Here is a 16,654-nt window from a genome sequence, read left to right as displayed (position 1 = left end):
CTGAGGCCCAGAGAAGTGAAGTGACTTGCCCAAAGTCACACAGCTGACAAGTGGCGGAGCCGGGATTTGAACCCGTGACCTCTGACTCCAAAGCTCACGCTCTTCCCACTGAGCCATGCTGCTTCTCTGAGCCCCCCGTGGGACAGCCTGATCACCTTGTAGCCCCTCCAGCGCTTAGAACAGTGCTTCACACATAATCAATCAATCATATTTATTGAGCGCTTACTGTGTGCAGAGCACTGTACTAAGCGCTTGGGAAGTACAAGTTGGCAACAAATAGAGACAGTCCCTACCCAACAGTGGGCTCACAGTCTCATAGTAAGTGCTTAACAAATAATAATAATAGTGGATAGAGCAAGGGTCTGGGAGCAGAAAGACCTGGGTTCGAATCCCAGCTCCGCCATACGCCTGGTGTGTCACCTTGGGCAAGTTACTTCTCTGTGCCTCAGTTGCCTCATCTGTAAAATGGGGATTAAGATTGCGAGCCCTGTGGGGGACTGTGTCCAAACTGATTACCTTGTATCTACCCCAGCACTTAGGAGAGTGCCTTGCACGTAGTAAGCGCTTAACTAATATCATTAAAAAAGAGGGATTGGGGATGTTTAATCTGGGGAAGAGAGACCTTGAAGGCCAAGGGTAACTTTAAATATAGAAAGTTTTCTAAGAGGAGGAAGTTGATCACTTGTCCTCTTTGTTCAGGGAAAATAGGCAAAATAAAATGGGCGTTAATTAAGGCAGGTGATAGTTTACTGGTACAGATTAATTTCTTGATTGTCACAGTGATAAAACACTAGAAGCCCTCAATTCAGCGACTCTGCACAAAAAAAGCACTCAGTAAATACTAATGATTGATTTTACTGAGGAAGATTGCGGAGACTCTATATCTGGAGCTCTATAAGAAAAGTAGCAAACCATCTTTCCTGAATAATAATAATAATAATAATGTTGGCATTTGTTAAGCACTTACTATGTGCAAAGCACTGTTCTAAACGCTGGGGGGGGGGCACAAAGTGATCAGGTTGTCCCACGTGGGGCTTACAGTCTTAATCCCCATTTTACAGATGAGGTAACCGAGGCTCAGAGAAGTTAAGTGACTTGCCCAAGGTCACACAGCAGACACGTGGCGGAGCCGGGATTCGAATATCGGGCAGGGATTGAGCCAGAGGCTTCCAAGAGCCTTCCGGGGCAAGGATTTTTTTAAAAAATAAAACATCTCGGGCGTATTTGGAAACCTTGGTTTTTCGGCTAACTGTAAATGCAGTTAGGAACGTCTTCTGATGTGTTGTGATTTTGCTTTTGAGGTGTTTGCTGAAGACAAGTAGCCACTCCGGTGTGGAAGGCTATGTGATTCAGAATATTAAAAATCAAATCGATGAATCATTAAAGGTAAGGACGCGGCCGATGGAAGTTACGACCACCTCACTGCGTTCGGTCGGGCGTTACTAACGGTTTTGAAATGCGGTAATGGGATTGGTTTCCTCCTTTGGATTTATGATTTTAGTTATGTTTACGAGCCTCCGTGTCATCTCGGAATAATTTTGGGAGTCCATTACTGGAACAGCACTCCAAAAAAAAATGTGTGAAAGTATGATTTGCTGCATGACATCACCTTACCGTAAGATTTTCAACCCAGAAGTACAATTTGACATGGCGCTTTTGCACAGCGTGGCCTAGTGAGAAAGAGCAGAGGCCTAAGAGTCAGAGGACCTGGGTTCTAATCCCAGCTTTGCCACTTGTCAGCTGCGTGACCTTGGGCAAGCCACTTAACTTCTCTGTGCCTCAGTTCCCTCATCTGGAAAATGGGGATTAAGACTGTGACACCCCCCCACCGTGGGACAACCTGATCACCTTGTATCCCCCAGTGCTTAGAACAGTGTTTTGCACATAGTAAGCGCTTAACAAATACCATTATTAACATTATTATGTTGCCAACTTGCACTTCCCCAGCGCTTAGAACAGTGCTCTGCACACAGTAAGCGCTCCATAAATGTGATTGAATGAATGAATGAAATACCATTAAGTCTCCCAACTTCCCTGTACCTCAGTTTTCTCATCTGTTATATGGGGATTAAATCTGACTCCTTCGTAGCTAGACTGTGAGCACCATATGGGACAGGCACGGATACCAACCTGATTAGCTTTTTTTTTTAATGGCATTTATTAAGCACTTACTATGTGCAAAGCACTGTTCTAAGCGCTGCGGAGGTTACAAGGTGATCAGGTTGTCCCACGGGGAGCTCACAGTCTTAATCCACGTTTTACAGATGAGGTAACTGAGGCCCAGAGAAGTGAAGTGACTTGCCCAAAGTCACACAGCTGACAGTTGGCAGAGCCGGGATTTGAACCCGTGACCTCTGACTCCAAAACCCGGGCTCTTTCCACTGAGCCACGCTGCTTCTCCTAGCTTGTGTCGACCCTAGCGCTTAGTACAGTACTTGGCACATATTAAGTCTTTTAGACTGTGAGCCCACTGTTGGGTAGGGACTGTGTCTATATGTTGCCAATTTGTACTTCCCAAGCGCTTAGTACAGTGCTCTGCACGCAGTAAGCGCTCAATAAATACGATTGATGATGATATTAAGTGCTTAATAAATGCCATTATTATTATTATTACCCCAGCATCGTTAATTAGGTGTAGTTTGTTGAGAATGCATTCCACTTCCCTGTCTAGAAATTCAGTAAGCTCGCTGTTCTCCTATTCCTTGGGCTGTTTGGGGTTATAAAAGGAGTGTTTTTACGGCTTTAAAAGGGGGTGGGTAGTATAGTAACATTTGGGGCTTCAGTACATTATCCAGGGCAAATTCAGTAAGAGGACCAGAAGCCCCATGTATAGCGCAAGGCGTTTTGAACAGAAGATGTAGATGTAGAAAAAAAAAATCACACTTCTTACGACGCTCTAATCCCCCTTCTTATTCCTCCTTCTATCAATCAATCGTATTTATTGAGCGCTTACTGTGTGCAGAGCACTGGACTAAGCGCTTGGGAAGTACAAGTTGGACTTCTTGACTGTGATCCCACTGCTGGGTAGGGACCGTCTCTATCTGTTGCCAACTTGGACTTCCCAAGCGCTTAGTCCAGTGCTCTGCACACAGTAAACGCTCAATAAATACGATTGAATGAATGACGCTCGTGGCATAGTTATTTATTTATTTTACAGATGAGGTAACCGAGGCACAGAGAAGTGAAGTGACTTGCCCAAAGTCACGCAGTTATTTTATTTATTTTACTTGTACCTATTCTATTTATTTATTTTATTTTGTGAATATGTTTTGTTTTGTTGTCTGTCTCCCCCTTCTAGACTGTGAGCCCGCTGTTGGGTAGGGACCGTCTCTATAGGTTGCCAACTTGTACTTCCCAAGTGCTTAGTCCAGTGCTCTGCACACAGTAAGCGCTCAATAAATACGAGTGAATGAATGAATGAATGACACTCGTGGCATAGTTATTTATTTATTTTACAGATGAGGTAACCGAGGCACAGAGAAGTGAAGTGACTTGTGCAAAGTCACGCAGTTATTTTATTTTACTTGTACCTATTCTATTTATTTTATTTTGTGAATATGTTTTGTTTTGTTGTCTGTCTCCCCCTTCTAGACTGTGAGTCCACTGTTGGGTAGGTACCATCTCTAGATGTTGCCAACTTGGACTTCCCAAGCGCTTAGTCCAGTGCTCTGCACACAGTAAACGCTCAATAAATACGATTGAATGAATGACGCTCGTGGCATAGTTATTTATTTATTTTACAGATGAGGTAACCGAGGCACAGAGAAGTGAAGTGACTTGCCCAAAGTCACGCAGTTATTTTATTTATTTTACTTGTACCTATTCTATTTATGTATTTCATTTTGTGAATATGTTTTGTTTTGTCGTCTGTCTCCCCCTTCTAGACTGTGAGCCCGCTGTTGGGTAGGGACCGTCTCTAGTTGTTGCCGACTTGGACTTCCCAAGCGCTTAGTCCAGTGCTCTGCACACAGTAAGCGCTCAATAAATACGATTGAATGAATGAATGACACTCGTGGCATAGTTATTTATTTATTTTACAGATGAGGCAACTGAGGCACAGAGAAGTGAAGTGACTTGCCCAAAGTCACGCAGTTATTTTATTTATTTTACTTGTTCCTATTCTATTTATTTATTTTATTTTGTGAATATGTTTTGTTTTGTTGTCTGTCTCCCCCTTCTAGACTGTGAGCCCACTGTTGGGTAGGGACCGTCTCTAGGGGTTGCCGACTTGGACTTCCCAAGCGCTTAGTCCAGTGCTCTGCACACAGTAAGCGCTCAGTAAATACGATTGAATCATCATCATCATCATCAATCGTATTTATTGAGCGCTTACTGTGTGCAGAGCACTGTACTAAGCGCTTGGGAAGTACAAGTTGGCAACATATAGAGACAGTCCCTACCCAATACGATTGAATGAATGAATGAATGAATAGTTGGTCGTTTCTAACATCCCGTCTTTTTCCAATCAATCAATCAATCGTATTGAGCGCTTACTGTGTGCAGAGCACGGTACTAAGCGCTTGGGAAGTACAAGTTGGCAACATATAGAGACAGTCCCTTCCCATTAAGATCTTTCTTGTGTTTTGGAAGCGTTATGTGGCACAGTTGGCACGATAAGACAGCTTCAAGGTATTGTGGTGGCATTTTTCCGCTTTAATCATGTTTTCATTTGGCTTTTCAGAGCGCACAGGACAATAAGTGGTTTACGGGGCCACAGTTGATTTCGCTTCTCGATTTAGTGCTCCTGCTTCCCGAAGGGGCTGAGACAGACCTACTCCAAAACTCCGACAGGTGAGGTGATGAAAGTCGGAGTTCAGACGGAGGCCATTCGTAATTGGAAGTGAGACGCGCGCGTCTGAAATCATCATCATCATCAATCGTATTTATTGAGCGCTTACTATGTGCAGAGCACTGTATTAAGCACTTGGGAAGTACAAATTGGCAGCATATAGAGACAGTCCCTACCCAACAGTGGGCTCACAGTCTAAAAGGGGAAGACAGAGAACAAAACCAAACATACTAACAAAATAAAATAAATAGAACAGATATGTACAAGTAAAATAAATAAATAAATAAATAGAGTAATAAATATGTACAAATATATATACATATATGCAGGTGCTGTGGGGAAGGGAAGGAGGTAAGATGGGGGGGATGGAGAGGGGGACGAGGGGGAGAGGAAGGAAGGGGCTCAGTCTGGGAAATCTGAACAGCCGGGTTTCTTTGGAATTTACGATTAACACAAATATTTTCTTTGATCATTGATTTAAGATTGCTTTTTCATTCATTCAGTGGTCTTTATTGAGCACTTACCCTGTGCAGAGTTTCTCGGCAGAGTACGATACAACAGAATTCTAAATAATGCTCCTAAGTGCTTCACAAATACACAAAATAAAATATGTTCAATCATATTTTACTCCTTTATCTTCATGATCATCATCATCATCAATCGTATTTATTGAGCGCTTACTGTGTGCAGAGCACTGTACTAAGCGCTTGGGAAGTACAAGTTGGTAACATATGATGATGATGATGGTATTTGTTAAGCGCTTACTATGTGCCAAGCACTGTTCTAAGCGCTGGGGCAGATACACAATTATCAGGTTGTCCCATGTGGGGCTCCCAGTCTTAATCCCCGTTTTACAGATGACATAACTGAGGCCCAGGGAAGTGACTCACCCAAAGTCACACAGCTGACGAGTTGTGGAGCCGGGATTAGAACCCATGACCTCTGACTTCCAAGCTCGGGCTCGTTCCCCAAGTGTTTTATTTGGGTTTTTTTTTTTTGTGGTATTTGTTAAGTGCTTACTGTATGTCAAGCACTGTCCTGAGCACAGGGACTGTGTCCAGCCAAATAATAATAATAATAATGTTGGCATTTGTTAAGCGCTTACTATGTGCAAAGCACTGTTCTAAGCGCTTGGGGGGATACAAAGTGATCAGGTTGTCCCACGTGGGGCTCACAGTCTTAATCCCCATTTTACAGATGAGGTAACTGAGGCTCAGAGAAGTTAAGTGACTTGCCCAAGGTCACACAGCAGACATGTGGCGGAGCCGGGATTCGAACCCATGACCTCTGACTCCAAAGCCCGTGCTCTTTCCACTGAGCCATGCTGCTTCTGCTATAATAATAATATAAAATAATAATAATAATGGCATTTGTTTCTTGTATCCACTTGTATCTACTTCACTGGGCCTCAGTTATGTCACCTGTAAATGACATAAACCACTTATTGTTATGTCATCTGTAAAATGGGGATTAAGACTGTGAGCCCCACATGGGACACCCTGATAATTTTGTATCTGCCCCAGCGCTTAGAACAGTGCTTGGCACATAGTAAGCACTTAACAAATACCACCATCATGAATGAATGAATAATGGCATTTCTTAAGCGCTTACTATGTGCCAAGCACTGTTCTAAGCGCTGGGGAGGTTACGAGGTGATCAGGTTGTCCCACGGGGGGCTCACAGTCTTCACCCCCATTTTCCAAATGAGGGAACTGAAGCCCAGAGAAGTGAAGCGACCCGCCCAAAGTCACACAGCTGACAAGGCGCAGAGGCGGAATTTGAACCCGTGACCTCTGACTCCAAAGCCCGGGCTCTTTCCACTGAGCCACGCTGCTTCTCGTCATCATCATCACTGGGTGGATACAAGTTAATCAGGTCAGACACAGTCCCTGTCTCACAAAGGCAGTGTCAGAAGGAGGAGGATTTCATCCCCATTTTACAGATGAGGTGAGCGAGGCACTGAGAGGTGAAGTGACTTACCCAAGGTCTCACGGTAGAAAATTGGCAGAGCTGGGATTATAACCCGATCCTCTGACTCTCAGGTATATGCTCATTCCACTGAGCCACTCTGCTTCGGTTTGACACTGTTATCTCTCCTCATTTCTCTGTTGCCAGTCAATCAATCAAGCAATCGTATTTATTGAGCGCTTAATGTGTGCAGAGCACTGTACTAAGCGCTTGGGAAGTCCAAATTGGCAACATATAGAGACGGTCCCTACCCAACAGTGGGCTCACAGTCTAGAAGGGGGAGACAGACAACAAAACAAAACATATTAACAAAATAAAATAAATAGAATAGATTTATTCTATTGGTTAGTCTCCTCACCCCCTTTATAGTTTTAGATTGCAAGCCCCTTGAAGGACAGGGAGGGACCGTAGCTAATTTGCACTCACGTATTCTTTCCCAGTACAGTCCTCTTGCACACAGTAAACACTTATTAAATATTACTTCCAAAGTGGTTAGTACGGCGCTGTGTCTAGAGGAAGAACTCAAGAAATACTTGAATTGCTTTTGAACTTTTAAAGATTATTTTCCGGGGGTCCCAAAGTCAAGAAAATATGTCCCCTTCCACTGTAAAGCAATGGCAGCGCTTCCAGCCTTCTCCTGTATCTCCCTGTACATCCCGTAAACTCATATGCCCGCGTAAACTCAAATGCCATCATTATTATTATTATTATTAATAAATATCTCCCTGTACATCCCATAAACTCATATGCCAGTGTAAACTCAAATGCCATCATTATTATTATTAATAATAAATACGATTGAATAAATGAATAATAATAATTAATGATGGCATTTGAGTTTACGCTGGCATATGAGTTTACGGGATGTACAGGGAGATATAGGAGAAGGCTGGAAGCGCTGCCATTGTTTTACAGTGGAAGGGGACTTATTTTCTTGACTTTGGTCAGCTGTGTGACTTTGGGCAAGTCACTTCACCTCTCTGGGCCTCCGTTCCCTCATCTGTGAAATGGGGATGAAGACTGTGAGCCCCCCATGGGACAACCTGATCACCTTGTAACCTCCCCAGTGCTTACAGCAGTGCTTGGCACATAGTAAGCGCTTAATAAATGTCATTATTATTATTATTATTATTGTTAGGGTAGAGTGAGTAGGTTGGCATTGGAGAAGTGAAGAGTGTGGGTTGGGTTGTAATAGGAAATCAGGGAGGTGAAGTAATAATAATAATGTTGGTATTTCTTAAGCACTTACTATGTGCAAAGCACTGTTCTAAGCGCTGGGGAGATTACAAGGTGATCAGGTTGTCCCACGGGGGGCTCACAGTTTTTAACCCCCATTTTACAGATGAGAGCACTGAGGCCCAGAGAAGTGAAGTGACTTGCCCAAAGTCACCCAGCTGACAATTGGCGGAGTCGGGATTTGAACCCATGACCTCTGACTCCAAAGCCCGGGCTCTTTCCACTGAGCCACGCCGCTTCTCGCTTACTGTGTGCAGAGCACTGTACTAAGCACTTGGGAATATATAGAGATGGTCCCTACCGAACAACAGGCTCACAGTCTAGAAGGGGGAAGACAGACGACGAAACAAAACATGTGGACAGGCGTCAATAGAGAAGCAGCGTGGCTCAGTGGAAAGAGCCCGGGCTTTGGAGTCAGAGGTCATGGGTTTGAATCCCGACCCTGCCGCATGTCTGCTGTGTGACCTTGGGCAAGTCACTTCGCTTCTCTGAGCCTCAGTGACCTCATCTGTAAAATGGGGGTTAAAAACTGTGAGCCCCCCGTGGGACAACCTGATCACCTTGTAATCTCCTCAGTGCTTAGAACAGTGCTTTGTACATAGTAAGTGCTTAATAAATGCCATTATTATTATTATTAAAACTGTCAGAATAAATAGAATTATGGCAATATGCACATCATTAGCAAAATAAATAGAGTAGAAAATATGTTCAAGTAAAATAGAGTAACAGATCTGTACAAATATATATAGGTGCTGTGGGGAGGGGAAGGAGGAAGGGTTGGGGGTGATGGGGAGGAGGAGAGGAAAATGGGGGCTCAGTCTGGGAAGGCCTCCTGGAGGAGGTGAGCTCTTAGTAGGGCGTCTTGGCTTTCAGTATCAATCTGAAGTATTTTTTGAGCGCTTTGGGTGTGCAGAGCACGGTGTACTAAGCACTTAGGAGCCTACAATATAACATTCCCTGTCCACAACCAGCTTACAGTCCAGTGCGGATAAAAGAATGTTTGTGGGAGGAAAATTTTAATCCAAGGTGTCCAGCCATTCTCCGGGAAATCTGCTGGTTTAGAACGCCATCAAATCTGAGTTTGTGGATGGGATGCCCTTAAACGAGATGCTAGAATGGCAATGTCAATCAATCAATCAATCAATCGTATTTATTGAGCGCTTACTGTGTGCAGAGCACTGTACTAAGCACTTGGGAAGTACAAGCTGGCAACATCTAGAGACGGTCCCTACCCAACAGTGGGCTCACAGTCTAGAAGGGGGAAGACAGAGAACAAAACCAAACATACTAATAAAATAAATAGAATAGATAGGTACAAGTAAAATAAATAAATAAATAGAGTAATATCAGACAGTGAGCCCACTGTTGGGTAGGGACCGTCTCTAGATGTTGCCAACTTGGACTTCCCAAGCGCTTAGTCCAGTGCTCTGCACACAGTAAGCGCTCAATAAATATGGTCGAATGAATGAATGAATATCAGTTTGGAGACACCAAAACTGAAGGTGGTTAAGTAGTAAAAAATGGAAACCCCCGTCATTAACAAAAAGAAAATTCCAGAGTTCGCCCTGAGAGCAAGTAAACATGAATTGTTATCACAACCTTGGTTTATGAGGAAGAGATTTAAGTTATTACTGTTTAAAACTGTACCGATTCATTTATGAATATTCCTGTGAAGCAGTTTATAACTCAGAGCAGTCGCGTCCAAAGGTAACCTGTTAATTAAAATTGGTGTTGAAGCTGCAATAATACGTAAATGCAAAACTGCTGAACTGTAATGATTTGCCTATTTTCATTTTCAGGATTATGGCTTCATTAAATCTACTGAGGTACTTGGTTATCAAGGATAATGCGGACAATCAAGTAAGTAGTAGATCTGAAAAAAAAATTCAGATTTTTCTGATCATTCCTCACTTCAGTCATTCATTCATTCATTCAGTCGTATTTATTGAGCGCTTACTGTGTGCTGAGCACTGTACTAAGCGCTTGGGAAGTACAAGTTGGCAACATATCGAGACGTTCCTTACCCAACAGTGGGCTCACAGTCTAGAAGGGGGAGACAGGGAACAAAACCAAACATAGTAACAAAATAAAATAAATAGAATAAATATGTACAGACGAGACTTCATAAGCGTCCAGTCCTTCAGGAAACAGAAAAATTTTAGGTTTGCTTGCCCGGCAGCCCCAGATCCTGATTTCGAGAGGCATTCTTTTAAAACGAGCTTCAAGTTCTAAAATTCAAGGTTTGGAAATAGTCTCAGCACGAATGCCAAATTAAATCCTTTGTGTCTTTTCACTGCTGAATTAACAGCCTTTTTGCACAATGTGTAGGAAGTTAGGTATTTTTTTTCTCATTGTTAGAAGGGCTCTACAAATATGAATATCTATTTGAAGAAGATTTGTCATGGTGTAAAATTAGCTCCGATTTTTCTCCTCCTCCTACCACCCACCTTATTCAGTATTTTCACTCCCTGTGTGAGTCACCTTCACTTACATTACCTGACTCACAAACGTATTAAAAATCTCTTTTAGAAAATATTAAAAGAAATGAATATGTAGATCCTGTTGTAAAGATGCGAAAAGAAAGTTTTCTCAATATTCAGTGTGGATTGAGGGGGGAGAGGGGAATCGTATATATGTATATATGTTTGTACATATTTATTACTCTATTTATTTATTTATTTTACTTGTACATATCAATTCTATTTATTTTATTTTGTGAGTATGTTTGGTTTTGTCTCCCCCTTTTAGACTGTGAGCCCACTGTTGGGTAGGGACTGTCTCTATATGTTGCCAATTTGTACTTCCCAAACGCTTAGTACAGTGCTCTGCACACAGTAAGCGCTTAATAAATGCGATTGATGATGATGATGATGATATAAGAAACGTGACCCGTATCCTCTGTCCTCTTTCTTCCTTCCTCTTTATCGCCTAAAAAAGGTAAAGCACTTCATAGTGGCGTTGAAACTCTAATTCTGTATCAAACTCCCTTCTTCAAAGCGAGCCTTATTTCAGAAATTCTTCAGTAGTGATTTCCAACATTAAAAAATCGTTGCGTAGCTTGAAAAGAAGCCGCGTGACTCAGTGGAAAGAGCACGAGCTTTGGAGTTAGAGGTCATGGGTTCAAGTCCCAGCTCCGCCACTTGTCAGCTGTGTGACCTTGGGCAAGTCAGTTAACTTCTCTGAGCCTCAGTTACCTCATCTGTAAAAAGGGGGTTAAGACTGTGAGCCCCACGTGGGGCAACCTGATCACCTTGTATCCCCCCCCAGCGCTTAGAACAGTGCTTTGCACATAGTAAGCGCTTAATGAATGCCATCATTATTATAGAGAAGCAGCATGGCTCAGTGGAAAGAGCACGGGCTTTGGAGTCAGAGGTCATGGGTTCAAATTCCGCTCCACCAACTGTCAGCTGTGTGACTTTGGGCAAGTCACTTCACTTCTCTGGGCCTCAGTTCCCTCATCTGTAAAATGGGGATTAAAACTGTGAGCCCCCTGGGGGACAACCTGATCACCTTGTCACCTCCCCAGCGCTTAGAACGGTGCTTTGCACATAGTAAGTGCTTAATAAATGCCATTAAAGAAAAAAAAGCATTGGGACCGGTAGCCAGGAATTATGTGAAAAGGTCACTGAATGTATTAGTCGATTTGGGATTGTTTGTAGCAGATGTAATTTTACCTAAATTCTGGAACCTCAGTGGGAAGAGGAGAAAATGAACTGTGGGGGAATACGAACGTCCCTCTGCTTATTTCGAGCGTGGCCGGTGGTTTTAGTCAGAAGCGACGCGTAGGCCAGGAGGATTAATGCGTTCTGAGGTTTTACGAAAGTGAACCAAACCTCCCAAAATTGGCCTTCTGGTGTTAATTTTAATTTAGTACCAGACCCCAAACTCAGGTAGAGTTCACAGGGTGACAGCTAAATTTGAAAGGGATCTAGGCAAAACCTATTTAAAACTACCTGATGTTTCTTCACCTGTAGCGGAGGGACTCCATGGAGGGGAGCTTTATAATAATAATAATAATAATGCCATTTATTAAGCGCTTACTATGTGCAAAGCACTGTTCTAAGCGCTGGGGAGGTTACAAGGTGATCAGGTTGTCCCATGGGGGGCTCACAGTCTTCATCCCCATTTTACAGATGAGGTGACTGAGGCCCAGTGAAGTGACTCGCCCAAAATCGCACAGCTGACAATTGGCGGAGCTGGGATTTGAACCCATGGCCTCTGGCTCCCAAGCCTGGGCTCTTTCCACTGAGCCACGCTGCTTTATAATAATAATAATAATAATAATAATGGCATTTATTAAGCGCTTACTATGTGCAAAGTACTGTTCTAAGCGCTGGGGAGGTTACAAGGGGATCAGGTTGTCCCATGGAGGGGCTCACAGTCTTCATCCCCATTTTGCAGATGAGGTGACTGAGGCCCAGAGAAGTGAAGTGACTCGCCCAAAATCACACAGCTGACAATTGGCGGAGCTGGGATTTGAACCCATGACTTCTGGCTCCCAAGCCCGGGCTCTTTCCACTGAGCCGCGCTGCTTTATAATAATAATGATGCCATTTATTAAGCGCTTACTATGTGCAAAACACTGTTCAAAGCGGTGGGGAGGATACAAGGTGATCAGGTTGTCCCACGGGGGGCTCACAGTCTTCATCCCCATTTTGCAGATGAGGTGACTGAGGCCCAGAGAAATGAAGTGACTCACCCAAAGTCACCCAGCTGACAATTGGCAGAGCTGGGATTTGAACCCATGACCTCTGGCTCCAAAGCCCGGGCTCTTTCCACTGAGCCACGCTGCTTTATAATAATAATAATAATAATAATAATAATGATGATGCCGTTTTTTAAGCACTTACTATGTGCAAAGCACTGTTCTAAGCACTGGGGAGGTTACAAGGTGATCAGGTTGTCCCACAGGGGGCTCACAGTCTTCATCCCCATTTTACAGATGAGGTGACCGAGGCCCAGAGAAGTGAAGTGACTTGCCCAAAGTCACCCAGCTGACAATTGGTGGAGCCGGAATTGGAACCCATGACCTCTGGCTCCCAAGCCCGGGCTCTTTCCACTGAGCCACGCTGCTTTATAATAATAATAATAATAATAATAATAATGGCATTAAGTGCTTACTATGTGCAAAGCACTGTTCAAAGCGCTGGGGAGGTTACAAGGTGATCAGGTTGTCCCACGAGGGGCTCACAGTCTTCATCCCCATTTTACAGATGAGGTGACTGAGGCCCAGAGAAGTGAAGTGGCTCACCCAAAATCACACAGCTGACAATTGGCGGAGCCGGAATTTGAACCCATGACCTCTGGCTCCCAAGCCCGGGCTCTTTCCACTGAGCCACGCTGCTTTATGTAAAACATCACTATTTATTGAGCTCCCACAGAGCACGAAATATTGTAGACGTGAGTAGTTTTCTTTTAGTCAGTGGTTCGTACTCGTTGAGCCAGAGCCAGCGTGGCTCAGTGGAAAAGAGCCCGGGCTTTGGAGTCAGAGGTCATGGGTTCAAATCCCGGCTACGCCACTTGTCAGCTGGGTGACTTTGGGCAAGTCACTTCACTTCTCTGGGCCTCAGTTCCCTCATCTGGAAAATGGGGATGAAGACTGTGAGCCCCATGGGGGACATTCTGATCACCTTGTATCCCTCCCAGCGCTTAGAGCAGTGCTTTGCATATAGTAGGGCTTAATAAATGCCATTATTATTATTATTATTGAGCACTGTCCGTGTGCAGAGAGCACTGTACTAAGTTCTAAGGGGAATTCGGTATAACACAGTTGGAAGGCACATTCCTTGCCCACAGCGACCTTCCAGTCTAGAGGGGGAAACAGACGATAAAAGTAAATTACAGACATGTTTTTAAGTTACCATGGGGCCGAGGGAGGGTAAATAAAGGGAGCCAGGATCCTATATCAATTTCTACTCTAGGAGAATTCTGTGCATATCAATTTTTGTAATGGTATTTTATTAAGCGAGAAGCAGCGTGGCTCAGTGGAAAGAGCCCGGGCTTTGGAGTCAGAGGCCATGGGTTCAAATCCCGGCCCCGCCCCTTGTCAGCTGGGTGACTTTGGGCAAGTCACTTCACTTCTCTGGGCCTCAGTGATCTCATCTGGAAAATGGGGATTAAGTCTGTGAGCCCCACGTGGGGCAACTTGATTACCTTGTGTCTACCCCAGCGCTTAGAACAGTGCTTTGCACATAGTAAGCGCTTAATAAATGCCATCATTATTATTATTATTGTTATTATTTTTATTATTATTATCATTATCTGTGCCTCAGTTACCTCATCTGTAAAATGGGGATTAAGACTGTGAGCCACCCATGGGACAACCTGATCACCTTGTAACCTCCCCAGCGCTTTGCACATAGTAAGCGCTTAATAAATGCCATTATTATTATTATTATTATTAAGTACTTACTATCTGCCAGGCACTGTACTAAGCACTGGGATAGATACCAGCTAATCAGGTTGGAAACAGTCCCTGTCCCTCCCGGGGCTCACGGTCTTAATCCCCATTTTACAGGTGGGGTAACTGAGGTCCAGAGAAGTTAAGTGTCTTGCCCAAGGTCACACAGCAGACGAGTGGTGGGCATGAATCTTTAATCCCCATAACTCTGATAAAAGCTCATCAAACCACTGTTTAGATTTGTCATCATCACTGGTATTCATTGAGGGCGTACTATGTGTAGAGCACTGTACTAAGCACTTGGAAGAGGACAAAACAACAGAGTTTGTAATAATAATAATAATGATGGCATTTATTAAGCGCTTACTATGTGCAAAGCACTGTTCGAAGCCCTGGGGAGGTTACAGGATGATCAGGTTGTCCCACGGGGGCTCACGGTCTTCATCCCCATTCTACAGATGAGGTAACTGAGGCACAGAGAAGTTAATAATAATAATGACATTTATTAAGCGCTTACTAGGTGCAAAGCACTGTTCTAAGCGCTGGGGAGGTTACAAGGTGGATCAGGTTGTCCCTCGTGGGGCTCACGGATTTAATCCCCATTTTCCAGATGAGGTCACTGAGGCCCAGAGAAGTGCAGTGACTTGCCCAAAGTCACACAGCTGACAAGTGGTGGAGCCGGGATTTGAACCCATGACCTCCGACTCCAAAGCCCGGGTCTTTTCCACTGAGCCACGCTGCTTCTCTAAGTGACTTGACCAAAGTCACACAGCTGACAATATTAATAATAATAATAATAATGATGGCATTTATTAAGCACTTACAATGTGCAAAGCACTGTTCTAAGTGCTGGGGCAGTAACAGGGTGATCAGGTTGTCCCACGTGGGGCTCACAGTCTTAATCCCCATTCTACAGATGAGGGAACTGAGGCCCAGAGAAGTTAAGTGACTTGCCCAAAGTCACACAGCTGACAAATAATAATAATAATAATAATAGCATTTATTAAGTGCCTACTATGTGCAAAGCACTGTTCTAAGCGCTGGGGAGGTTACGGAGTGATCAGGTTGTCCCACAGGGGGCTCACAGTCTTAATCCCCATTCTACAGATGAGGGAACTGAGGCCCAGAGAAGTGAAGTGACTTGCCCAAAGTCACACAGCTGACAGTTGGCAGAGCCAGGATTAGCACCCATGACCTCTGACTCCAGAGCCTGGGCTCCTTCCACTGAGCCACGCTGCTTCTCTGGTAGACTCTGCCCACAGCAAGCATCCAATTTAGAGGGTTGAACAAGTGCCCTAAGAGGACTTGACTCAATTTGGGAGCCGAAAACCGGGAAGGTGGCAGTTTTCCTTGTTTTATACCTTCCCCACTTATTATTCCCTGGGAAAAGGATAGGACTCAAAATTCCTTTGAATTATCATTCTGTCCCTTCGAATGAAAATCCTAAAGGAAAGAGACCGTGTTCCTTGTCTGGCCCCTGTAGCTGAATAGAGTCTTGCACATTATTCATTCATTCGTTCATTCATTCATTCATTCAATCGTATTTATTGAGCGCTTACTGTGTACAGAGCACTGTACTAAGCGCTTGGGAAGTATATAGAGACGGTCCCTACCCAACAACGGGCTCACAGTCTAGAAGGGGGAGACAGAGAACAAAGCAAAACTTGTGGACAGGTGTCAAGTCATCAGAACAAGTAGAATTAAAGCTAAATTCATTCATTCAGTCATATTTATTGAGCGCTTACTGTGTGCAGAGCACTGTAGTAAGCGCTTGGGAAGTACAAGTTGGCAACATATAGAGACGGTCCCTACCCAACAACAGGCTCACAGTCTAGAAGGGGGAGACAGAGAACAAAACAAAACTTGTGGACAGGTGTCAAGTCATCAGAACAAGTAGAATTGAAGCTAAATTCATTCATTCAATCATTTATTGAGCGCTTACTGTGTACAGAGCACTATACTAAGCGCTTGGGAAGTACAAGTTGGCAACATATAGAGACGGTCCCTACCCAACAACGGGCTCACAGTCTAGAAGGGGGAGACAGAGAACAAAACAAAACTTGGGGACAGGTGTAAAGTCATTAGAACAAGTAGAATTGAAGCTAAATTCATTCATTCAGTCGTATTTATTGAGCGCTTACTGTGTGCAGAGCACTGTACTAAGCGCTTGGGAAGTACAAGTCGGCAACCTATAGAGATGGTCCCTATAGAAACCTAATAAATAGCAAATGATGCTTCTTCATTTAATCATAGTTACTGAG

General features: G+C 43.9%; 1 protein-coding gene across 1 annotated transcript in view; it reads left to right on the top strand.

Moving 5' to 3' along the window:
• GLMN (glomulin, FKBP associated protein) overlaps positions 1-16,654 on the top strand; it is an 83,776-nt gene that overhangs the window by 49,511 nt on the left and 17,611 nt on the right. The window contains exons 13-15 of the mRNA XM_038745117.1: positions 1,302-1,386; positions 4,682-4,791; positions 9,793-9,853. Of these exons, the coding sequence (XP_038601045.1) occupies positions 1,302-1,386; positions 4,682-4,791; positions 9,793-9,853 (256 nt within the window). The remainder of the gene's footprint in view (positions 1-1,301; positions 1,387-4,681; positions 4,792-9,792; positions 9,854-16,654) is intronic.

Source organism: Tachyglossus aculeatus, chromosome 4, assembly GCF_015852505.1.
Source record: "Tachyglossus aculeatus isolate mTacAcu1 chromosome 4, mTacAcu1.pri, whole genome shotgun sequence".
Lineage (NCBI taxonomy): Eukaryota > Metazoa > Chordata > Mammalia > Monotremata > Tachyglossidae > Tachyglossus > Tachyglossus aculeatus.
This window is presented reverse-complemented; position numbering and strand designations above follow the sequence as displayed.